The sequence below is a fragment of the Silene latifolia genome, chromosome 8 (assembly GCF_048544455.1).
Source record: "Silene latifolia isolate original U9 population chromosome 8, ASM4854445v1, whole genome shotgun sequence".
Taxonomy (NCBI): domain Eukaryota; kingdom Viridiplantae; phylum Streptophyta; class Magnoliopsida; order Caryophyllales; family Caryophyllaceae; genus Silene; species Silene latifolia.
In genome coordinates, this window is record NC_133533.1 from 59,975,859 (window position 1) to 60,002,818 (window position 26,960).

Consider the following 26,960-nt stretch of genomic DNA (forward strand, 5'->3'; position numbering starts at 1 on the left):
ATTCCCGCATTTCTTTAGCACAACAACCTGAAAAGAAATATGAAAGTAACGGATCGGCCAACCACAGGCTGAGTATGACTCTGGTTCCCTACAATGGCCTTACTTTCCATTATTTTATTTATTTTTATTTTTATTTTTCTCATATGGGTCTCTCAAGAATACATATATGGAACGGAGAGAATACTTTAAACGTAAAAAAAATGACATAAATTTATTACTTCTTATATATATCATAATCATATCGGCCTACCATTACTGAAAAGAGACTTATTACGAAGTCAAGACTCCTCCAGCCTAAGTCAATCTTTGTGTACATAGTATAAGAAATCCGGGTCTGAGACCCATCTCGGCCTTTGTCGGATAACATAATTAACGTTCATATGGGGTCATACTCCCCCCTCCTCTCCTTCTATGTACACAGGACAAAAATAATGTCGTCTCTATCCAATAATCGTATCCCGAATGCTACAATTGGCCAATGATGCATTATAATGACAGTACCCTTATAACTTTATAAGACGGTAAATAATATAACATGTGGGAAGTATAACAATCATAAGATGAAATTAACAATAAAACTAATATAACATGTTATTTCTGCTATCTTATTCCAAATGTAAACAATTACTTATATCGACAAAAGGTCCCGAAATCATACTTTATTCTTATATATGGAGTAAGTTGTATTTACAAAATATTATAAAATATTTTCCACCTTTCTCACTTTATTGTGAGTATGAGGTAAGATAAGAGTGAGACTCGTTCTTGTGTATTTGTTAAAAAAAACTCACGTCCATCTTCCTATATATAGGCAAAAGAAAACTTAGTCACCAAGTAAAAGCTACTAATAGGTGGTCCTAGTCACTTTTTCTACTTGGCTAAGGAATTGACAAAAGAATTATGCGTAGCACTACAACCAACATGGCATGCTACGTAGCAAATCACTAGGGACGTGGCTATTTTAGGCAATCCTGATTTATTTGTCGTAAAAAAGTCTTTCAGATATTAACTATATATCCGTATTAGCGGCCCATATAAAAAAATATAATTGAATAAATTAGTCATCAAGATTAATTAATAAAATAATATATACTCCACCCTTAATCCTTGTGCCCCCATCAAAGGGGAAGAAAATAGCAAATTGGAGGGAGTATTATTTTATTATTATTATTATTATTTTTTTTTTTTTGGAAATGTTACATTCTACCTTCCTAATAATAAGTTTCGTCCCGAAACTTCTAATAACTTCCCATATCTGAATTACCTTATTTATTGGAACAGATGAGGGTATTTATCTTTCATCTCCTGTTCTACTTCCCATGTTGCTTCTGTTTCATCATGACGGGACCAAAGAACTTTCACCAATGCAATGGTCTTGTTACGGAGGACTTTCTCTTTGTAATCCAAAATTTGAATTGGTAGTTCCTCGTAACTAAGATCTTCCCTAACTTGTAACGGTGGTATGGTAATCACATGACTAGGATCAGAGATATATTTCTTTACCACTGAGATGTGGAAAACGTCATGAATTTTTGATAGTTCTATCGGAAGAAGTAATCGATATGCCACATCTCCCACTCGTTTTATTATTTCAAATGGCCCTATATACCTTGGGCTTAACTTTCTCTTCTTTCCAAATCGTACCCTTCCTTTTATAGGAGAAACTTTTAAAAATAATGAATCACCTTCCTGAAATTCTACGGGTCGTCTTTTTAAGTCGGCATAATTCTTTTGACGACTTTGAGCAGTTCTCATTTTCTCTCTTATAATTCTTATTTTATCCGTAGTTTCTTGAATCAGATCAGGTCCAATGATCCTGGTTTCCTCTATGTCATTCCAACACAAGGGTGTTCTGCACTTTTGTCCATATAAAGCTTCATAGGGAGCCATACCAATACTAGCATGGTAACTATTATTATAAGAAAATTCTATTAAGGGTAAGTGTTTTCCCATGAGCCTTGAAATTCCAAAATACATGCTCTTAACAAGTCTTCTAAAGTTTGTATTGTGGTTTCACTTTGACCATCTGTCTGCGGGTGAAAAGCAGTACTATAGTTATGTTAAGTTCCTAATGCTGTTTGGAAACTTTTCCAAAACTTAGCAAGGAAATTTGTATCCCTATCGGATATAATTGTTTTAGGAACTCAATGTAATCTTTCTATTTCTTTATGTATTTCGTAGCTAACTGCTCTGAATTCCATGAGGTCTTAGTGGCTAAAAAGTGAGCACATTTGGTTAATCTATCCACTATTACTCATATTTCATTCATTCCTTGTGACGTTGTAGGCAGTCCTGTTACGAAGTCCATTGTAATTGATTCCCATTTCCATATAGGAATATCTAAGGGTTGTAAAAGTCCGCCCGGCCGCTGATGTTCGATCTTTACTAGTTGACATGTTAAACATTTCGTGACAAATTCGGCTATCTCTTGTTTCATATTACTCCACTAGAACATATGTCGAACATCTCTGTATATCTTATTTCCTCCGAGATGTATCGAATATCGGGAGATATGTGCTTCATCCAATATTTTCTTTTTAAGGGTTTATGAATTTGGTACACATAAGCGGTTTTGAAACCAAAGTGACCCATCTTCTTGGATTATGAAACCATATGCCTTTCCTTTTTGTACATCGTTTTGGATTTTCTCTAGTTGAGGATCGGTTCTTTGGGTTTCTTTTATCTCGTCACTCAAGGTTGGCCGTATTTCTAGATTTGCCATATAACCTGTTAGATCACCCACAACCATTTGTGTGTCCAACCTTTCCATATCATCTTGAATACAAGGTTGTTTAACTGTAAGCACATTAAGTGTCGGAAAAGGCTTTCGGCTAAGTGCGTCTGCTACAACATTAGCTTTGCCCGGGTGATATTGAATATCTAAGTCATAATCTTTGAGAAATTCAAGCCACCTGCGTTGCCTCATATTGATCTCTTTTTGGGTAAAGAGGTACTTTAAGTTTTTATGATCCGTATACATACGACACGGGACTCCATACAGATAATGTCTCCAAATTTTTAAAGCAAAAACTATTGCAGCAAGTTCTAAATCATGAGTGGGATAATTCTATTCATGGGTTTTTAATTGTCTTGATGCATAAGCAATTACTTTTCCACTTTGCATTAACACACATTCTAATCTTTGTTTCGAGGCATCACTATATACTTCTAAGTCATCTGTGCCATTTGGGATAGTAAGAACAGGGGCAGAAGTAAGTTTACCCTTTAATTCAGAAAATGCCCTATCACATTTTTCACTCCACTCAAACTTTGTACCTTTTCTCACAAGATTCGTGAGTGGTTGGACCAGTTTTGAAAAATCTTTTACAAAACGTCGATAGTACCCAGCTACACCCAAAAAGCTACGTACTTCAGCCACATTTTTAAGCACAGGCCAACTCATAATGGTCTCAATCTTTTCAGGGTCTACCTGTATTCCTTTACTTGAGACAACATGGCCTAAAAAATTTATTTCCTTTAACCAAAATGCACATTTCTTAAATGTAGCGAATAATTGATTTTCTCTTAAAGTTTCCAAAACTGTTCGTAAGTGTTGAGCATGATCTTCCTCATTCTTAGAGTATACAAGGATATCGTCAATAAAAATAATAACAAATTTGTCCAAGTAGGATTTGAATACTCTGTTCATAAGGTCCATGAAAACTGCAGGAGCATTAGTGAGTCCAAAAGGCATTACCATAAACTCATAATGTCCATATATTGTTCTAAAAGATGTTTTAGGAGTATCTTCGGTTTTGATTCTCATTTGGTGATATCCGGAACGAAGATCAATTTTCGAGAAAACAACACAACCTTGTAACTGATAAAAAAGGTCATTTATACGAGGTATAGGATACTTATTCTTTATAGTGATTTTGTTAAGTTCTTTATAGTCTATACAGAACCTCAAGCTTCCATCCTTCTTTTTGACAAATAGCACGGGTGCTCCCCAAGGTGAGGCACTGGGCTTTATATATCCCTTTTCTAACAACTGTTAGAAATAATTAATCTAATTATTCAACATATTCATATATGTGTTATTTAATTTAGTCATAAAATTAAATCTAGATCTTATGCATGCAAACATAAATAAGATAAGAGAAGAAATCATTGTCCTTACTATATGATTTCGGTTTTATGGGCACCAACAAGATCTCCTTCTTGTTAGTTCTTGAGCTTTCCAATAATGGATGAACAAGATTCAAGTTTAGAATCTCTCCCAAAAGCATATACCCAAAGAAATCTCTTAATAACTAATATTATTTTGTACTAGAAATAATATAAGTCTTACTATAAAATTGACACAAAAATTATAATTTTGCTCTTGAAAACCGGTTCAAGAGGGAGTATTTGCGAAGTTTATTTCTCGAGAATTTTCATAAGATGTATAGAGAATAATAGTAATTTCTTACACTAGAAATTCTATGTAAAAATGAATGAATAATAGAGAGGAAAAACCCTTGCCTTTTCCTCATACAAAACCGGTTGGAAGGAGAAGAGTGCCCTATGCATGGGCTTGTTTTTCTACCCAAGAAGATAGGCATGCAAGGCTAGTCCCTAGAGGTAATAATCATGTTCCTATCTAAAATAAAAACACAATATTAATCCTCATACTCCCTCCATTATTTCGGTATATATAAGGTAAAATGGGTTCCATTTTATCTTTGTCAATTTGTCAATTTTGTCACAATGTCACATGTAACATGTTACATGTTTATGTCCCACATTTATGCATTTTTTTAACACATTAAAAATCAACATACTAATAAAAATATGTCATATACAAAATCGACTAGTAATTCATAATTACTTGTACCAAAATGGTTTATTGAATTATAAATCACAACGTCTTGTATTTATAATAAATTATTCATTCAATTTCAATTGTTTCGTAAACAATAATTTTATCTAAGTAATAAAACAATTCAATTACTTAGACCGTATCTAATATAATCGAATTACAATAAGACACGTTAATTTCACTCACAATATCACCCATCAATTTTAAGCAATTTAATTAACTCGTATCGGCATACGATTAATTAAATAATCAATTAAGAGTATTTCCCTATAGGTATGACTTAAGGGGATCAATCGAATCACCACCGTCGCACGGCGATAATGTCAAACTCTAGTCAGCCAATCATTCCCGATATGTGTGGACCAGTTAACTGTAAAATATTACATCCCACATGTATTCATAAAATGAGATTTAAACATGTGATCATCATGATTAACAGTTGTGATCGCATTATTATCGGAGGACACATATTCCAACAATCTCCCACTTGTCCTCGACAAGTGTGCGTCACCAATTCTCTTGTCCTATTACTATCTCCCACTCAATGCAAAGTGTCTTTCAGGTCGTACTTGCAAGTTATCATATCGAGAGTGGTTTCTTCGATCTGGAGAATAACTGATTGACCGGAATCATCTACCATAGATACCTTCCGAGCGGGCCATGCATTTCCAGTTCATTACTCCTCGAGTGGCCCTGAGATATGGTTTTAACTTGACAAGAGGTGGACAATTCCTATCGCACTTATTCCCTTCAACTAGCCACAACCATCATAACCCAAAATATGCCCATTTGACCCCATTTACGAAGGTCGTAGTAACATAAATCAAAGTCAATCTGAAACTATGCCATCTTAGGCGAACAGTCTTTAGTCAAAAGAATCGACTCATTAGAATACTATAGTAGCTCTCGGCACGACCAGGCTATATAAATTTGCCAGAACTCTATAAGCGGTCATAAGGCCCGACAAAGTGTTCCCAACAGTCTGCCTATGTGATCGACTAGTCATCTCACATGACTCTATGGCAATTGAACTTGCCATCAATCGCATCACACTCTAGTCACTTCGAGACGTCACCTCATACAAGTGACTATGAGCGAATATAATGTTAATCCGGGTTCACTTTAATGGGGTTCAATGTTGTCTCTACAACCCGTTTGGATGTAACAAGGTATAAAAGGAGTTTTCTGATTTAAAAACTCGAACGACAAATGTGATTATCACATATGAATAGTCAATACCTGATTACTACTTCATATTTTATAATCCATTTTGATCATGTATGTAGTTGTTCATCTCAATCTAATTGAAATGACATATGACATGACTCATCATGTTTAAGCCTATAAGAAGGCTTTGGTTAGTAGGTTTTATCAACTTCTTGTACCTAACTCAACCTTACTACATACTCGTTTTCCTTTGTAATGTATACATTTGCATTACAAAACTTTCTGAGTACGTGTCTAGATCCAATCTAGACATAAGCTCTCCAGTCACAGAATAGCTCCCACTGTTTTCACAGTGTGCGGGACTCATCCCTCTTGCACATCCCATGATTGCAAGTGTACTCAATTTCCGTTGTAAATATTTCTCATTGTTCTTTATTGCCTAGAACGATGCTAGAAAATCTATTTCTTAAATAACATAGTCACAATGGTACCTTAACCATCCTAATGTGTTTTGATTATGGTTTTGTCGGAAACCATGCGCAATCTCAATTGTCAATTGTCATTTGTGCAACACCCTTACACAAAATTGCATCAAAAACACTTTGCATTACATCCTTAATGCTTCTGCAAGCACTTAAGGGTAATCTTTATGGCTTACTTGGTAACTATTACTTAAATTCGATTTTGAAACAATTCATCATACTCAAAGTATATGAAGTGTTGTACATCATTACTCATTTAATTGATCCGGCAGCGGAAGCAAATGGAATCAATCAAATATGTTCAATTCGATTGAACTAATCATGAATCTTATCAACATAAGACTTCTTATTTGACATTAATATCATGTAGATTTATCTCCATAAATCCGGATATTAAAGATGTACTGTATTTCTCCAAAGTCTTAAATCATTCGCAATGATCAATATGTCATCCACATATAAGACTAATTAAAATTTCCGTAACTCCCACTAAACTCCATGTATAAACACAACTTCTCGACTTATCGAGAAAAGTTTTATAACATGATCAAAACATTGATTCCAACTCATTGATGTCCTACTTAAGACCCTCTCTTAAGTTTCATATTATCTTAGGATTTCAAGAATCTACAAAACTCAAGACATGTATTGAATACATTCCTTCTAATTGAAGAAGTGGGTTTTAGATTCACTTGCTATATGTATATCATTATAATTAAACACAATCCCTTTGCAACCAAACAAGCTTTGATATCTAACAATTCACTTGGAATTTATTTCGAATTTTCATGGCTCTAAGCCTTGTATTGAGTTGTGACTTAAACACTCTCATGTAAGTCATATGTTCATTACTTTCCAGAAGTAATCAACTTGAATCAAACAATTTCTTTGTAAGTTACAAGCTATTTACTTTCTAAAAGTAATACTAATTCATCGTCTTCAATAAGTGATGACTTTAACCTCCTAGGTTTTAAAGAAACAATGTTTTACACAAAACGTCTTATGTAGCCAAGAAAGACCAGTTTCTTGCGACATAACATTCTTTGACACAATACAATTTGTGGCTCTTGAATATTTTTACCCACTCTTTCTTCTAGAAATAAACTTGTATTTTAGGAAGACAGCTTCACGAGCCACAAACCCGTTGTATTCATGATAATTGTAAGGGAAAAATGAGCATTTGTTTCTTATGTAAGCTTACAAATATGGTACCCTACCATTTCATATCTCATATGATTCGTTTTAGATTTAGTGGAAAAATAATTTAGACAAAATCATAAAATCCCCAAAAGGATCAAGTAACTCAAAGTAACTTGATTAAAGTTCAAACCATATCGAATAGCGTGGGATTTCTTATCCAACCACACATTATCCAATGATGCGTGCTTAGAGAGATTAATTTGTGATACTATATCACATTTCATTTGGCTTATATCAAAGTCTTCACTTTGATAATCCCATCACGACTAAATCGTGATTCTTTGAACTCTTTGAACTTCTTCAAAGATTTCTCTATTTACCTTATTAAGTGAACACATTAGCGTCAACTTAAATCATTGGTAAAAGAAAATGATCAACCTATTTTGGATCAATGATTTACAATCTCGATCTCCTTTTCAACCAAAAGGCACGAGACATCTTGCTTTGAATACAAGATACGCATATACCATAAGATTAACAACCTAATGGTTTCAAGAGTACTCGATAACTCTTTGCGTACATCATTCCAGAATTTAAGGTTTAATGTTGGGATACCAATTTGAGTCTTGCATCATCTACATGATGTATCATTCTAGTTTGGTTTAGAATATATTCACCTTGATAATGGGCTAGCCATACATCTAATCATGGTGTATAGGGTCACAAAAGTGAAACCTCTTTTGTATCTTAACAAGTTTATATTCTTATTTATAGTTTATTCACTTAATAGTCATAATTAAGGTATAAATATAAACCCAAAACTAGATTGATTACACAATGACTCTATCTCTCGATATCATTGTTGCTAGTCGTCATATTCTAATCATCCTATGTATCAAATACAATGATGAAAACCATCACCGGTTTCTAATATTGACGAAGTAGTACTAGCAAAATTTATGTCAATCAAATAAACATTTGGGGTAGTTTCCTTTCTAGCGTTCAACAATTAAGACGATATAAACTTTAACGGTCGGGATTAATAGGTTTAGTATCGTTATTCTTAATAACTTTACTTTTAACATTACCTTGTATCAATTCCATTCTAATTTTACTTCTTTAAACCTCACCCTTTTCTTACAGTTTAAGAAAATGCTCCCACTCATTTCAATGAGTCTTTGCTAAGAGAAGCAAAATTGAAATTCATGAAGACTACTCTTCATTCGTTCGTTTAGTCTTAAAACTTTCATTGAAGTGGTTGCGGTATTTTAGTTAATTTAGATTTCCAAGAAATCGAGTTACCGAAATAATTTAACGTTTCAAAGTACTTAACTCAATTAAGCATATGAGAAACAATTCATTGTAAGTAGATATGTTAGTCAAAAATCAAAAACCCTTTTGATCACGAATAAATTTTATCTATACTCTTCACAAGAGATCCTTGCAATGGATAATTCGAGGTTTTAGAAGAAAATTCATATTTTTCTTTAGTTACGATGTTTTAATGGAGATTTGAATCAAAAAACGAAATGATATCGTGTATGAATTGTGGTAAAGAAATAGAACAATATGATAACGGAATAGTGGAAAACATAACATTTATCGTTTTATTAATACTTGTAAATAAAGTAACAAGATATGAGCATTTATATAGTGACCTCTACCCAACTATTATAAATGATTCTAAGATCCAAATTCATATTAACTTGGGCACGGTGTGGCAGATAAATCCCTTATTAATATAACTCGGTGGATTAACTCTTTAATCGATTCTACTTTTAGAACTCTTGGTCGATAAAATTAAATTAACATTTATCTTTAGCCCGGAACACATGCAACTACGGTCACGAATACTTCCGTTGAGCTCAATCCAAATTTTGAATAAATGTCTCCATGATCCAAACACACATTAACTTGGGCACGGTGTAGCCGATAAATCCCTCATCAACATGAATTCGGTGGATAGACATTTATCACCCACTTCTCCTACGTAACAAGGTTTGTACCCTGGTGTGGCCGAGTGCACTCCCTCACGAAATAGGTTTTCATGGTTTCTAGTTTTTGGTAAGGCTAAGTCTCAATTGTTTATTTTTAGCGAGAGGTCATGTCAATTTATTATCTATCACGTTTCAAGTGAACCAAAGCGGTGAACTACGATAATTGTAATTGACACGGTCGATAAACTCGATTTAAAATGCATGTTTAATTATGACGATTTAGCGATGCATGCAACATATAAATAAAATGCAAAGCATAAACTAAATCCTAGTATGACCTTCCTAGAATAGTAAATCTAATAAACTATTAAAAATTCGGAAACCAACTCATTTAGTCCCTTGAACTTCGGTCTTGGCACGCATTTCAAGGCAACAATTTCTTTAATGGATCGCCTTCTCGAGTGGCACCGTCTTCAAGGTACTCCGGAATAATTAAATTACATAATAAATTACATAATTTCTTATTATACATTTGTAATTAAAAAAATAAATCTATTAAATTACAAAACGGTGATACGATATCACAATAAATTACAACTGAATCGATATATCCATACATTTTGGGTAATATCAATTAAAATTAAGGCCATACTAAGTAAAATTACATAATTCCAAAATTACATAAAATTAAAATATGACAATCATAAATAAAATGCAGCATTATAATATGTATGAACATGCCCAATTTTATGCTAAATCGTCTTTAAGGAGCCAATATCGTATATTAATCGGTTTTTACGGATTTGCGTGATTTAACTTTTTAAAAATCACAATAATTACATAAAGTCATATTTATGTACAAGTTAATTACCCTAACCATATTAGGACTCAAAATTAGTCTCCACTAACATTTGACAATAATTAACCTAGATTTCTTAATATTGTTCATGAATGGACCCAAAAATACAAAATTATGTCATAAACTTCAAATTAAATCATAAAAATTTCAAATAATTTCAAAATTTGAAATTTAAACTCATGAAAATTCTGGAAAAATACCATGATACTCATAATGCTCAAAAACATAGGTTAAAAATTTTGAAAATTTATCGAGAAAAACAATGTTGCGGTTTATCGATTTTGATAATTATCACCATAAAAATATGAGAAAAATTATTTTTATTAACTAGAAATATATGATAAAATGCAACATGTGACGTTTTTCCTTAGTCATGAAGTATGTTTTAGCAATTTTTACTAATTAAAGTCACTATTTATGTGATTTTTCATCAAAAATTCATAAATCATGCATAAAGAGTTCATTATAGCCAAATATTTTATACACATCTTGTAAAATTGCATGTGACAACATACTAAATTCCCATGACCATATTCGAAATATAACTCATATTAACCTATTTTCCCATTTAAATGCGATTTTAACTTGAAAAATCCATATTTCGAGCATAACAACTCATTTTATTATGAAATTTTACAGGCCATTAGTAGATAATATATGTGAAAACATATCCAAAAACCACTGGTGATATCCGGAACGAAGATCAATTTTCGAGAAAACAACACAACCTTGTAACTGATAAAAAAGGTCATTTATACGAGGTATAGGATACTTATTCTTTATAGTGATTTTGTTAATTTCTTTATAGTCTATACACAACCTCAAGCTTCCATCCTTATTTTTGACAAATAGCACGGGTGCTCCCCAAGGTGAGGCACTGGGCTTTATATATCCCTTTTCTAACAACTGTTAGAAAAAATTAATCTCATTATTCAACATATTCATATATGTGTTATTTAATTTAGTCATAAAATTAAATCTAGATCTTATGCATGCAAACATAAATAAGATAAGAGAAGAAATCATTGTCCTTACTATATGATTTCGGTTTTATGGGCACCAACAAGATCTCCTTCTTATTAGTTCTTGAGCTTTCCAATAATGGATGAACAAGATTCAAGTTTAGAATCTCTCCCAAAGCATATACCCAAAGAAATCTCTTAATAACTAATATTATTTTGTACTAGAAATAATATAAGTCTTACTATAAAATTGACACAAAAATTATAATTTTGCTCTTGAAAACCGGTTCAAGAGGGAGTATTTATGAAGTTTATTTCTCTACAATTTTCATAAGATGTAGAGAGAATAATAGTAATTTCTTACACTAGAAATTCTATGTAAAAATGAATGAATAATAGAGAGGAAAAACCCTTGCCTTTTCCTCATACAAAACCGGTTGGAGGAGGAAGAGTGCCCTATGCATGGGCTTGTTTTTCTACCCAAGAAGATAGGCATGCAAGGCTAGTCCCTAGAAGTAATAATCATGTTCCTATTTAAAATAAAAACACAATATTAATCCTCATACTCCCTCCATTATTTCGGTATATATAAGATAAAATGGGTTCCATTTTATCTTTGTCAATTTGTCAATTTTGTCACAATGTCACATGTAACATGTTACTTGTTTATGTCCCACATTTATGCATTTTTTTAACACATTAAAAATCAACATACTAATAAAAATATGTCATATACAAAATCGACTAGTAATTCGTAATTACTTGTACCAAAATGGTTTATTGAATTATAAATCACAACGTCTTGTATTTATAATAAATTATTCATTCAATTTCAATTGTTTTGTAAACAATAATTTTATCTAAGTAATAAAACAATTCAATTACTTAGACCGTATCTAATATAATCGAATTACAATAAGACACGTTAATTTCACTCACAATATCACCCGTCAATTTTAAGCAATTTAATTAACTCGTATCGGCATACGATTAATTAAATAATCAATTAAGAGTATTTCCCTATAGGTATGACCTAAGGGGATCAACTGATCACCACCGTTGCACGACAGTAATGTCAAACTCTAGTCAGACAATCATTACCGATATGTGTGGACCAGTTGACAGTAAAATATTACATCCCACATGTATTCTTAAAATGAGATTTAAACATGTGATCATCATGATCAACAGTTGTGATCGCATTATTGTCGGAGGACACATATTCCAACAACAACTCATCTAGTTATTTCTTTAATTCTTTCGGTTCTGCACGAGCCATCCTATAAGGGGCTTTTGAAATCGGTGTACTTCCAGGCACCAATTCAATAGTGAACTCCACTTCTCGGTTTGGGGGTATTCCCGAAATTTCTTCAGGGAACACATCTGAGAATTCTTTAACCACTGGTATGCTGATTATATTTGGCTCAAGTTTTGAAGGTTTATAAATGTCACATAGGTAACCGTTGCAACCTTGTCGTATTAATTTTAGTGCCTTTAAGAAGGATATTATTCTAACTCCTTTATAAGGTTTGTCATTTCGGAAAAACATTTTCTCTCCATTTGGCCTCATAATTGTTAATGACTTTTTGTGACAATTTAATATCACGTGATTCTTTGCAAGCCAATCCATTCCTAATACAATATCAAAATCTTGTAGGTTAAATTTAACAAGATCTGTGAGGAAGTATCTTTTCCCTATTGTTAAAACACAATCTTTATACAAGGTAGAACACCTAACTATCTCTCCCGTTGGTAATCCAATTGAAAGTCTTAAACCCTGATAGTGAGGTGTTAACTTTAACTTTTTACTTAACAATTCAGATATAAAGGAATATGATGCTCCAGTATCAAATAAGACATTAACGGGAGTAGATTTTAGAAAAAGGTTACCCGTAATCACGTCGTCAGAAGATTCCACCTCCTGGGAATTCATTACATACATCCTTTCTCGAGTTGAGCCTTGTTTTTGAGTTTGGCGTCCTTGTAGTTTTGGAATAAATGTAGAAGGTGTAGAGGTAGGAGTATTTCTGGACACCATTGTCCTCCGTCTTGGACAATTATTCCTTACGTGATTTGGGCTTCCACATTCATAACATCGTAGGTTTAAAAATCTACACTAACAAGTAGGGTGATTTGTGCGACCGCATCTGGCACAATGGGGTACCTGGTTTCTATCTTGGAATTGATTATAAGGAATCTTCCCAATGTTTGGTTGTTTGTAAAAATTTCTCCCGTTAACTCGATCGTTTTCGAACTTTCTCTTATTCCCCACTTGTTCAACATTTTTTTCATTTATTATTTTTTCTGCATTTGTAGCCTTATCATACATGTCTTGATAGGTTGAACAAGTATGCGTATATAACCTGTCACGAAGATTCCAACCAAGTCCTCTTTCAAAGCGATTCATTCTTCATTCTTCTGTTGCCACCAAATATGGGGCAAATCGGGACAACTCCATGAACTTGGCGGCATATAACATGACTGACATTGACCCATGTTTCAACTTATTAAATTCTTCCTCTTTTTCTTTCCTAAGTGAGGGAGGATAAAACTTTGATCTCATAAGTTTCTTAAATTGAGTCCAATCAAATCCTTCCTCATTTTTCCTTTCTTTCACTGCTTCCCACCATAAGTCAGCTTGCCCTACTAAGTAACATACCGCAAATTCTACCCTCCATTTTTCAGGGCATTGCATAACATCAAAAAGTTTATCAAGACTTCTTATCCAGTTTTCAAGTTCCACTGGATCCAATCTCCCATCGTAAGTTTTTGGATTACAATTTCCCATTTTCTTAAAATCTTGAACACTATCTTCCTCATTATTAAGTTTGTTGTTCCTCAAAGCTTCGCTTACTAAGGCGGCAAGATTTCTGATATCCGAATGATTATCAGATATTGATTGATCAACTTCTGAATTATTAGGGTTTGACATCCTATTAACCATGAAACACAAGGATTAGGTATTCATGAGTAAATATAAAATATGTATATATACGTCGAAAACTCATTAAAGTTATTATACATACACACTACAAACATATGTATACACTATTAACTAGTGTACATATATTATACATTCACACTATTTACCATTTTCTGAAAAACATTGTTCTATTTACAATCTATATACCAAGATGGGGTGGTCGTCCTTATTTATTCTACAATCCCCAATAGAGTCGCATATTTTCATTTTGTTTACTTATTTCTAAACTTTTTCCGGTAACAACCATTTTTTAGGAACCTCTTAATCATTACTTCCAACGGAGCTCCACTCCTGTGTCACTGTACCATAGTCCTCATTATTACCAGTGTTTACTCCATTATATAAATTGTAATCTTCCAAAATCAAGTAGTTGTGATCCGATTCATCGTCTGACGCATAAACAACATTATTTTCCTCAAAAGTGGTTAGTTCTAAAGCCAATTCTTCAAAAGTAGGAGACCATCTGTCATAAATTAATCCAACACGAAAGTACTTGGAGTGATTAGGTACTCCATAAATAAGCATGTCGGTGGCCCATGGAGTTGTGTCTGGCAAGGTCATAAGAAGACAATAAGCTTTATATGGTTCCGAAATGGAGTATAAAGGGAAATGCGATGCGTGATCCTTAAGAACCTTAATTCCTTAAACGATCAATATGTGAAGAGACCTAGTCACCTGGCTTCATAGCTAAATCGTACAGATTTGATAGCGTCATACTATGCATTATAATAAAAATATAACTAAATTAGTCAACAAACAAAAATAATAAAGTATGGTCTTATAGTAAGGTTTCTATGTAATCCACAAAGGTTATTTATATTTCACATCATACATTATTTATGTACATATACATTTTCGAGGGACAATGATTGCTAGTCACTGATTATCCGTCAAAATTTATATACTAACAACCACTAAACTTTAAACCTAGTGAGCTGCTTTTTCAGTTTACATTATTTATATACATTGTCTAACAACGTAACTGGTACTAACTTCCTAATTATCACTTTCTGAACCAAACTCTTCTTTTAGGGGATCAGTAATGGGACTGTCATCCATATTTTCGTTGGCCTCAGTACTTTTATTAGCATTTCCATGTTCATTCCCGTTATTTTCTAATAGATAAACAACTCTTTTTCTTTCAAGGGTTATGAGCTCCCAAGCCAAGGCTTCAAAAGTGGTAACCCATATATCGTAAAACGCCCATTTATGTAAGTTTTCGAATGATTTGAAGCCCCATTCATCACAAGGTCATGATATCTCTCCTTAAAAGTTTTCCATGGAATAATATTGGGCAGGGTTTTTATAAGACAAGCGGGCTTAAAAGGTTCGCTCATAGGATATGCATGGAACACAAAGTTGTGATCAGATAAGGCCTTCCTCAGCCGTGCCACGTGCTGTGATACTTTTTCGGATGGATCCATAACCAAATCATATGGGTGAGGTCTAGCCATCGTAGTTTCTATAACAAAACAAATTTAAATATCAATGGCATAAAATTCATGAAGCGAAATAAATATAATAACACACATCAGTAAAATCCTAGGGTATCTACCCCTCTCTAATTTTTTTTTTTTTTTTTTTTTTTGCTCTGATACCAATTTGTAACGCCTTGACATTTTAAGATAAAACAAGGAGTACAAAAGTAACCTTTTTATTTATTAACAACGTTTACAGAAATAATAGAAAACGGAAAAGTTAACCAAGGCGCTACCGCCGTATTTCCTCTACAGGAAATACAAGGCTATAATCTTAATTATTAACTTAACACTTTGAGGATTATACTATACAAGTCTATCTTATTACTCATTATTTTTAATACAACATCAGTTCCTTCCCACATTCTTATTCCCGTATTTCCTTAGCACAACAACCTGAAAAAAAAATATGAAATTAACGGATCAGCCAACCACAGACTGAGTATGACTCCGGTTCCCTACAATGGCCTTACGTTCTATTATTTTATTTTATTTTTATTTTTATTTTTCTCATATGGGTCTTTTAAGAATACATATTATGGAACAGAGAGAATACTTTAAACGTAAAAAAAATGATATAAATTCCTTACTTCTTATATACATCATAATCATATCAGGCCTACCATTACTGATAATAGACTTATTACGGAGTTAAAACTCCTCCAGCCTAAGTCCATCTTTGTGTACAAAGTATAAGAAATCCAGGTCTGAGACCCATCTCGGCCTTTGCGGGATAACATAATTAACGTTCATATGGGGTCATACTCCCCCCTCCCCTCCTTCTATGTACATAGGACAAAAATAATGTCGTCTCTATCCAATAATCGTATCCCGAATGCTACAATTGGCCAATGATGCATTATAACGACAGTACCCTTATAACTTTATAAGACGGTAAATAATATAACATGTGGGCAGTATAACAATCATAAGATGAAATTAACAATAAAACTAATATAACATGTTGTTTCTACTATCTTATTTCAAATTTAAACAATTACTTATATCGACGAAGGGTCCCGAAATCATACATTATTCTTATATATGGAGTAAGTTGTATTTACGAAATATTATAAAATATTTTTCACCTTTCTCACTTTATTGTAAGTATGAGGTAAGATAAGAGTGAGACTCGTTCTTGTGTATTTCATAAAAAAAACTCACGTCCATCTTCCTATTTATAGGCAAAAGAAAACTTAGTCACCAAGTAAAAACTACTAATAGGTGGTCTTAGTCACTTTTTCTACTTGGCTAAGGAATTGACAAAAGAACTACGCGTAGAACTACAACCAACATGGCATGCTACTTAGCAATTTACTAGGGACGTGGCTATTTTAGGCAATCCCGGTCCATTTATCGTACAAAAGTCTTTTAGATATTAACTATATATCCGTGTTAGCGGCCTATATAAAAAATATAATTTAATAAAGTCATTAAGATTATTAATAAAATAATATATACTCCACCCTTAATCCTTGTGCACACATCAAAGGGGAAGAAAATAACAAATTGGAGGGAGTATTATTTTATTATTATTATTGCTTTTTTTTCTTTTTTGGAAATATTACAGTACACTATCGTAGTACTAATAATTACTCTACCAACATAACTCACCAATCATATATAACAAATACACTAACATGCATTCATTTAAAACTCGGTGCAAAATTTAAAAAACAATGTCATCATTCGGATACCAACATATACTTCTATTTCTAAGCATACTACTCCTAACAACCTAGCATTCAACTTCCACACTTTTGTGTATCATGGCAAGGACTATATCATACAAGAACTTAATTTAAACCACACATTCATGCAATCATGCCACTATATAACTTCCACATAGCGTTCACCCATGCTTTTAACCACCCACGTAGTGACCAACCGAGACAATAGGTACTAGTTTTGATATAAGGGCGCCCACTCATCAATAACCGATCTCCTATCGTACTCAAGCCAGGTTCATTTTATTAGACATACCTAGGTTCATTTTGGTTCATTGGTTTAGATTCCAAAATCGTCGCTCTGATACAACTTTGTAACACCCCCTTCTTACCCGCCGAGGTAATTGGTGTAAGGTTCATAAACCCCTATTAGACTCATCTAATTCATTTTATAAATTACCCATAATTTATATTTATGTGGATCTAGTGCATGCATAACAAAATAATGAAATAAGGAAGAAAATCGAGGTTCCTTACATTGTATATGGTTCGAATTTTTGGGCACAAGTAAGGTCTCCTACCTTCACTTGTTCTTGAGCTCAATTAATTTAGGATGATCCTCCAAGATCTTCAAGTCTCAAGCATAGAGACACTCCTCTTAGTTGCTGTTGGAATATGTGTCATCCGACAATAATGCGATCACAACTGTCGATCATGATGATCACATGTTTAAGTCTCATTTTCAGAATACATGTGGGATGTAATATTTTTACTGTCAACTGCTCCACACATATCGGTAATGATTGACTGACTAGAGTTTGACATTACTGTCGTGTGACGGTGGTGATCAGTTGATCCCCTTAGGTCATACCTAAAAGGGTAACACTCTTAATTGAATATTTAATTGATCGTATGACGATACGAGTCAATTAAATTACTTAAAATTGACGGACGATTTTGGAAGTAATATTTACGTGTCTCGTTGTAATTTGATTAAATTAGATACGGTCTAAGTAATCGAATTGTTTTATTACTTGGATGAAATTATTGTTTACGGAAAGAATTGAAACGGAATGAATATATTATTATAAATACAAAATGTTGTAATTTATGACTCGGGAACCCATTTCGGTACAAGTAATTATGAATTACTAGGTTAACTTTATAAGTGACATATTTTATTAATATGTTGATTTTTAATTGTTAAAAATACATTTTATACACATAATGTCATAGAACATGTTACATGTGACAAATTGACAAAATAATGTGTAAAATGGACTTTCCATTTTACACAATATGTACCGAAATAATATGGTGGATTAGGGTATTAAGTGTGCTTTATATTTTATTTAAAAGCATAATCATTAACCTAATTGATAGCCATGCACACCTAGTTGCTTTTGTGAAGAGCATCTTGGTCATGCATTGGACCTTGTCACCACCCTCCTACCCGGTTTTGTCATAGAAAAAGACCAAGGGTTTTTCTCTATATTTTCCTAATATACACTACAATAATGTGGGTGTATTCATTCATTCATTCATCATCTAAAACTTATAGAAATTTTAGAGAGAAAAATTACTCCTTCTTCCCTCTTCTCTTGACCGAAAAAGCAAGAGACCAAAACAATATTTTGGGTCAATTTAAGTAAGATAAATATTGTTCTAGATTCAAATAATATTTATTTTTAAGAGGTTATCTTGGGTATACAACTTTGGGAGGGATTCTAAGCTTGAATCTTTGTTCTTCCATATAAGGAAAGCTCAAGAACAAGTAAGAAAGAGATCTTACTTGTGCCCTTTACTCCGAAAATCTATAGTAAGAATAACGATTTCTTCACTTGTCTATTTTAGTTTGTATGCATAAGATCTAGTTTTAATTTTATGACTAAATTAAAATGTAACATATATGAATATGTTGAATAATGAGATTAATATTTTCCAACAAGCGGTATCATGAGCCTTAGGTTGTTTGCATGCAAATTGGTTATTGTTTTTCCGAGTTATAAGATTAACAAACAAAACTTATAAATTTGTGTTTATTATGATATATCACGAAATTTATTTGCATGTTGAAGTTTCTGGTCCTAAAATTTATTTAGGATTTTTGGGTTTATTTATGGATTTTATTGTTCATTTTATATAATAATGGCATATAAATGTGATTTTTATGATAAAAATGTCATTTTTGGACTAAAAATATCTAAACTTCGATTTTTTCTTTGGTTTTTTGATATGTTTTCACATATATTATATAATGATGGCCTGTAAATTTTCATTATAAAATGAGTTGTTATGCTCGAAATATGGATTTTTCAAGTTAAAATCGTATTTAAATGGGAAAATAGGTTAATATGAGGTATATTTCGAATCTGGTCATGGAAATTTAGTATGTTGTCACATGAAATTTTACAAGATGTGTGTAATATATTTGGCTATAATGAAGTCTTTATGCATGATTTATGAATTTTTGATGAAAAATCACATAAATAGTGACTTTAATTAGTAAAAATTCCTAAAACATACTTCATGACTAAGGAAAAACGTCACATGTTTCATTTTATCATATATTTCTGATCTAAAAGTTAAAAGTTAATAAAAATAATTTTTCTCATATTTTTTATGGTAATAATTGATAAATCGGATAAACCGCAACATTGTTTTTCCTCGATAAATTTTCGAAATTTTTAACCTAAGTTTTGAACATTATGAGTGTCATGGTATTTTTCCAGAATGTTCATGAGTTTAAATTTCAAAATTTGAAATTATTTGAAATTTTTATGATTTAATTTGAAGTTTATGACATAATTTTGTATTTTAAGTCCATTTATGAACAATATTAAAAAAATATAAGTTAATTATTGTCAAATGTTAGTGGAGAATAATTTTGAGTCCTAAGATGGTTAGGGTAATTAACTAGTACATAAATATGATTTTATGTAATTATTGTGATTTTTAAAAGGTTAAATCACGCAAATCCGTAAAAACCGATTAATATACGATATTGGCTTCTTAAAGGCGATTTAGCATAAAGTTGGGCATGTTCATACATATTATAATGCTGCATTTTATTTATGATTGTCATATTTTAATTTTATGTAATTTTTGAATTATGTAATTTTACTTAGTATGACCTTAGTTTTTAATTGGTATTACCCGAAATGTATGGAATATCGATTCGGTTGTAATTTATTGTGATTTCGTATCACCGTTTTGTAATTTAATAGATTTATTTTTATTTTTAATTACAAATGTATAATAGGAAATTATGTAATTTATTATGTAATTTTTTTATTCTGGAGTTCCTTGAAGACGGTGCCACTCGAGAAGGCGATCCATCAAAGAAAATGTTGCCTTGAAATGCGTGCCAAGACCGAAGTTCAAGGGACCAAAGGAGTTGGTTTCCGAATTTGTAATAGTTTATTAGATTTAATATTTTAGGAAGGCCATACTAGGATTTATTTATGCTTTGCATTTTATTTATATGTTGCATGCATCGCTAAATCGCCATAACTAAAACATCATTATCATTAAATCGAGTATATCGACCGTGTCAATTACAATTATCGTAGTTCACCGCTTTAGTTCACTTAAAACGTGATAGATAATAAATTGACATGACCTCTCGCTAAAATAAATAATTGAGACTGTTAGGCCCAATTTAGCCTGGTCTGACTTTAGTTTAGCCTGACCTTATTAGGCTGATTGGGGCAACCAAGGACCGGACAAATCTAATTATTATTTGGCAGATAAAGAATACCATAAGGCAAGCAAACTACTAAATCGTAGAAGGAAAACCTGATGGAAAGTATAGAATAGCCTGATAGGACACTCAAGCAGGCTGGATCAGATTGACAAACAAGAAAAATGGTTATACAAACAAATGATCACGTCCTATTCTCATGGAAGACCAAGTCCAACTACAAAGAGCACATTATTTTCACAAATCAGAACGTGCAAGAGGATAAGAGCAGAAGTTTGTTGAAGGAGAAAAAGTCAACCGGATTAATAGGGGATGTGCCATATTTTTCAGCTAACAACTCCAACGATCAAGGGGAACGTTGTATTGAATGCAACGTTAATATTGAAAGATTATAAATAGCTTGATAGAATTTTTGTAAAGGCCAACAGAGAAAAAGATATCATTCTCAATACTATTTGTCTACTGTTTTTTATTTAATCTTTATTCTGTATTATTGTTCAACTTATCCAAGAAATACAAATAACATCATTCACACTTCATTATTTCCATTGATTTACTTATACTTATCTCCTTAATATAAGTGCTAGATACCCTCACTACCTAATAATCAAAGTCGGACCCTTACAGGGAAAATCCTGTTAAAACAATTGGCGCCCACCGTGGGGCATCTAGTTCATTAATCAAAGAAATTTTCTTCATCAATTTCTCATTCAATCCTTACACACAAAAATGGCAGAGCCTACTCCAGAACAACAATTGGAAGCCGCCTTGGCTAAGATCAAAGAATTGGAAAGAATTCAAGAGAAGGCGGCTCAAGCAGAGGCTGAGATCACAAAACTTAAGGAATCTGAGTCTAACCTGAGAAAAAAATTGGAAAATCAGGCTTCAGGCTCCAAAACCAGATTCGAGCCAGGAACCCCATTCTCATCCATTATCAAGAACATCGACTTCTCCAGTTTTGGAACTCCGGAGAAAGATACCTCATCCGGCACACAAATTATTCCTAACAATGAAACAAACAAAACTGAAGCAGCAATAACGATGGCTATGCTTCAGGAAATTCAAAAACTCCATAACAAAATAGAAAGTATACCTGGAGTGCCAGACCCTGTGGCGGAGGTGGAAGTTGACAGCTTCGCTGACTCACCCTTTGCAGATGAAATTGCAAAGATTAATCTCCCCAAGAAATTTACCGTCCCATCCATGAGAACTTATGATGGAACCTCTGATTCACAAAATCACGTTGCCATATTCAAACAGAAGATGTTAGTCGCCTCAATACCCAGTGAACTCAAGCAGGTTTGCATGTGTAAAGGTTTTGGTACAACCCTAACTCGAGCAGCATTACAATGGTTCATCAATCTCCCAAATGGAAGTATCAAGAATTTTGCAGACCTGGTCAATGCCTTTAATCAACAATTCGCAAGCAGCAGAGACATGGCTAAGAGACCCAGTAACTTGTTCAGGGTAAAACAGCTTCCTCAAGAATCTCTCAAAGAATTCCTGGCAAGATTTCTCAAAGAGAAGGTAGCCATTCCCAGGTGCGACGAAGAAACAGCGGTAGAAGCCTTCAGGCAAGGAGTCCTTCTTGACAGTGACATCTACGCAGACTTAACCAAAAAAGCCTGCCCAACCTTTGCCACTGTTCAATCCATCGCCTTAGAACATGTCGATTGGAAGAAGATCTCAACTTCAGAACAAACTCGTTTGGAGGAAAGCAAGGCTACGGACACACTAACAGGAAAAGCTCCTACCAGAAAGGAAGCAACCCCATATCAGCACCCTATTCCAGACCTAAACGATCTGAAGTCAACATGGCACAAGAACATAAAGGTAACCTTTCTAGCCTACCAACTGTTCCTGAATATAACTTTTTTATAAATACTGCAAGATTAATCAAACGCCTGGAAAGCTTGGGACATACGGTCAGATGGCCCAAGAAATCTGACAACCCCAGGAAAGATCCAACAAGATGGTGTGACTTCCATCAGGATATTGGGCACACCACAGAAGAATGCATCCAACTCAGGAAACAAGTGGCGTACCTCCTAAAGAAGGGATATCTGAAAGACTTAATCCAGCAGCCAAAGAACAAAGATGAAGGGCCAAGCAAGAGAGATTCAAGAAACAACAGGGATCCTCCTCCTCCTCCCCCCATCTATGAAGTCAAGTTTATAAACGGAGGATCAGAAATCTGTGGCTTAACCAGCTCGGCTACCAAAAGAATCTCCAGGGAGTCTAAACTTCAACCCCCTTTTAGGTCTAAGTCATTACCTGCTGTTACTTTTGATGACACAGACTTGCAGGGAATATCGGATCTACACCATGACAGCCTGGTAATTACCATGCAAATTGGCACGGCTAAGGTATCAAGAATCCTGATAGACGGGGGCAGTTCAATCAACTTGGTGATGCTCGACGTCCTCAAAGCTATGAATATAGATGAAAAGAAAATCATCAAAAAATCCAGTGTCCTGGTCGGATTCAGCGGAGAAACAAAGAACACCCTGGGAGAAATTAGTCTGCCGACCTATGTGGAAGGCGTAGCTTCCTATGAAAGATTCGGGGTAATGGATTGCCTATCCTCGTATAACGTAATCTTGGGCAGACCGTGGATCCACAACGTCAAAGTAATCCCGTCAACGTATCATCAATGTGTGAAAATACCAACCGAATGGGGGATAACCATCATCAAGGGAGAACAGAGGACGGCTCAGGATTGTTACACCCAGGCTTTGAAACCTTCAAAGCCAGGTAAGTCCCTCGCATAGCAATTAAAGTCCCCTGTCAGGAAAGAATATATTGCGCAATCACAAATGGAAACAGGAGAGGTCATTCTGGACCCAGAATTCCCTGACAGGAAAGTACTTGTAGGGTCAGACGCACCTGACTCAGTCAGACCCAATCTGGTCAGATTTCTCAAAACTAAAATGTCTTGTTTTGCTTGGTCACATTTTGATATGACTGGTATAGATGCTGATATTATAACCCATAAGTTAAATTTTGACAAATCCTTTAAGCCTGTATAGCAAAAGAGGAGGAAATTTGCTGCAGAAAGGAATGAAATCATCAACCAAGAAGTCGACAAACTATTGGACATGGGAATGATCAGGGAAGTGATTTACCCCGACTGGCTTGCAAATGTAGTAGTTGTCCAGAAGAAAAATGGCAAGTGGAGAGTCTGTGTAGACTACACCGACCTGAACAAGTCCTGCCCCAAAGATCCATTTCCTCTGCCACATATCGACGCAATGGTGGACGCCACTGCAGGCCACGAGATGTTAACATTCATGGATGCCTCCAGCGGATTCAACCAAATAAAGATGCACCCCGCAGATCAGGAAAGTACAGACCTTCATTACTGAAAGAGGAGTATCTTTGTTACACCGCCATGCCCTTTGGATTAAAAAATGCAGGTGCAACCTATCAGGTTAGTCAACATGATGTTCAAAGATCAAATTGGAGACACCATGGAAGTCTACATTGACGAAATGGTAGTCAAGTCGAAAAAAGGCAGAAGACCATGTCAAAGACCTGGAAGTAGCCTTCCAAATACTGGAGAAATTCAACATGAAGCTCAACCCACAGAAATGTCATTTCGGAGTCTCAGCAGGCAAATTCTTGGGCTATATGGTGACAAAAAAGAGGAATAGAAGCCAGTCCTGAACAGATCAAAGCCATCCTAGAGCTAGAACCACCAAAGACAGTCAAAGACATACAAAAGCTGACAGGAAGAATAGCAGCCCTAATGCATTCATTTCGAGGTCATCAGAAAGGTGCAAATCATTTTATAACCTGCTAAGGAAAAACAAAGACTTCCAATGGACCCCTGATCATCAAGCTGCCTTTGAAGATCTGAAAACATATCTATCCTCTCCACCCTTGTTGGCGAAACCAGTCAAAGACGAACCCCTGACAGTATACCTGTCAGTCACGGAGACTGCTGTTAGCACAATTCTGGTCAAAGAAGTGGACGGACAGCAACACCCTGTCTATTACGTGAGTAAAAGTTTACTAGATGCAGAGATCAGGTATGGCCTACTTGAAAAATACGTTTTAGCTTTAATTATGAGTTGTACCAAGTTAAGACCATACTTTGAAAGCCACCCTTTAATATTCAGGACCAATCTTCCTATCAAGTCTGTACTTAGGAAACCAGAACTATCCGGACGAATGTGCAAGTGGTCGGTCCAGCTAAACACCTACAACATAACGTTTGAACCATGGACAACAATTAAGTCGCAAGCACTAGCAGACTTTGTGGCTGATTTTAGTCCAGCCCTAGAACTCGACCTAATAAAAGAAGTAAACAGACTGACCAATGACCAAACAGACCTAGAATGGACCCTGTTCGTCGATGGTGCAGCCAACATGAGGGGCACCGGCCTAGGGGTAGTACTAAAATCGCCACAGGGGGATAAGATAGTACAAGCTATAAGCTGTGCATTCGAAGCTACCAACAATGAGGCGGAATATGAAGCCCTAATAGCAGGATTAAAGGTATGTATTGACCTTGGTGTATAAAACTTAAAGGTACGTACCGATTACCTTCTTATTTCAAACCAAGTAAATGGAGTATATACTGCAAAAGACTAAAAAATGATGCTCTATTTGGAAGTTGTCCAAAATTTAAAAAGAAAATTTCGCAATTTTAATATTGAACAAATACCTAAGGACTTGAGTACCCAGGCCGATGCCCTAGCCGGCCTAGGATCCAACTTCAGTCCCCCTGATTTTGATAAAATCCCCATCGTACATTTATTAGAACCTGTAATAAACAAACAAGATGAAAGTTTCCCAATATATATTACCAATTCATGGACAAAACCTTACTATGATTGGCTCCAACAGGGAATCCTCCCCCTGAATAAGCAAGATGCTAGGGCACTCAAAATCAAAGCTGCTTCATATACCATTATTAATAATGTGCTTTTTAAGAAATCGCAGGCAGGACCATACCTCAGATGCTTGGAACCACAAGAAGCTGAACAGATACTATCAGAAATCCATGGAGGACACTGTGGAAATCATAAAGGCGGAAGGAGCCTGGCAAGCAAAGTACTCAGAACAGGCTACTTCTGGCCTACCCTGAGGGCCGATTGCTTGGAATTCAGCTCTAAATTGCGAAGCCTGCCAGATTCATGGACCATACATCCACCAGCCATCTGAGGAAATACATTCCATATCCGCCCCCTGGCCATTTATGAAGTGGGGGATGAACATAGTAGGAAAACTACCTCAAGCACCTGGGCAAAAAGTTTTCAAGCTAGCAATGACTGACTACTTCTCCAAGTGGATAGAAGTTGATTCGTACAAGCAAGTCAAAGAAAAGGATGTCATAGCATTCATCAAACGCAACATCATATGTAGATATGGCATTCCTTCTGAAATAGTATGCAACAACGACACGCAATTCATGGGAAAAAGAACAGCAGCTTTCTGTGCCCAATGGAACATCAACCTGGTGACCTCCACACCAGGATATCCAAAAGCTAACGCCAGGCAGAATCTAGCAACAAATTAATAATCAGTTGCCTGAAGAAGAAGCTAGAAAAAAGGAAAGGTAGATGGGCTGAAGAACTTCCCTTGGTCCTTTGGGCTGACCGAACCACGCCTAAAACATCCACATGCCAAACCCCCTACTCCTTGGTCTATGGGTTTGAGGTAGTGATACCAGCAGAGGTCGACATCCCATCAGCCAGATGCAGCCTGAATACAACAACAAGCAATATACCTCTAATGGAGGATAGCCTGGACTTAACAGAAGAACTGAGAGATGCA

The 26,960-nt window shown here is 34.5% G+C and overlaps 3 protein-coding genes across 3 annotated transcripts; all 3 read right to left on the reverse strand.

The window, feature by feature from the left end:
* Window positions 1-1,269: 1,269 nt before the first annotated feature.
* LOC141595249 (uncharacterized) lies at window positions 1,270-2,926 on the reverse strand. The gene is made up of 3 exons (XM_074415215.1): window positions 2,580-2,926; window positions 1,686-1,909; window positions 1,270-1,505 (listed from the first exon to the last, which is right to left on the reverse strand). Exons 1-3 carry the CDS (start codon window positions 2,924-2,926, stop codon window positions 1,270-1,272), a joined length of 807 nt encoding a protein of 268 aa, XP_074271316.1.
* A 141-nt stretch (window positions 2,927-3,067) lies between these two features.
* LOC141595250 (putative mitochondrial protein AtMg00860) lies at window positions 3,068-3,694 on the reverse strand. The gene has a single exon (XM_074415216.1). The coding sequence runs from the start codon at window positions 3,692-3,694 to the stop codon at window positions 3,068-3,070; it is 627 nt and encodes a 208-aa protein (XP_074271317.1).
* An 8,897-nt stretch (window positions 3,695-12,591) lies between these two features.
* LOC141595252 (uncharacterized) lies at window positions 12,592-13,386 on the reverse strand. The gene has a single exon (XM_074415217.1). It carries the CDS (start codon window positions 13,384-13,386, stop codon window positions 12,592-12,594), a length of 795 nt encoding a protein of 264 aa, XP_074271318.1.
* Window positions 13,387-26,960: the final 13,574 nt, after the last annotated feature.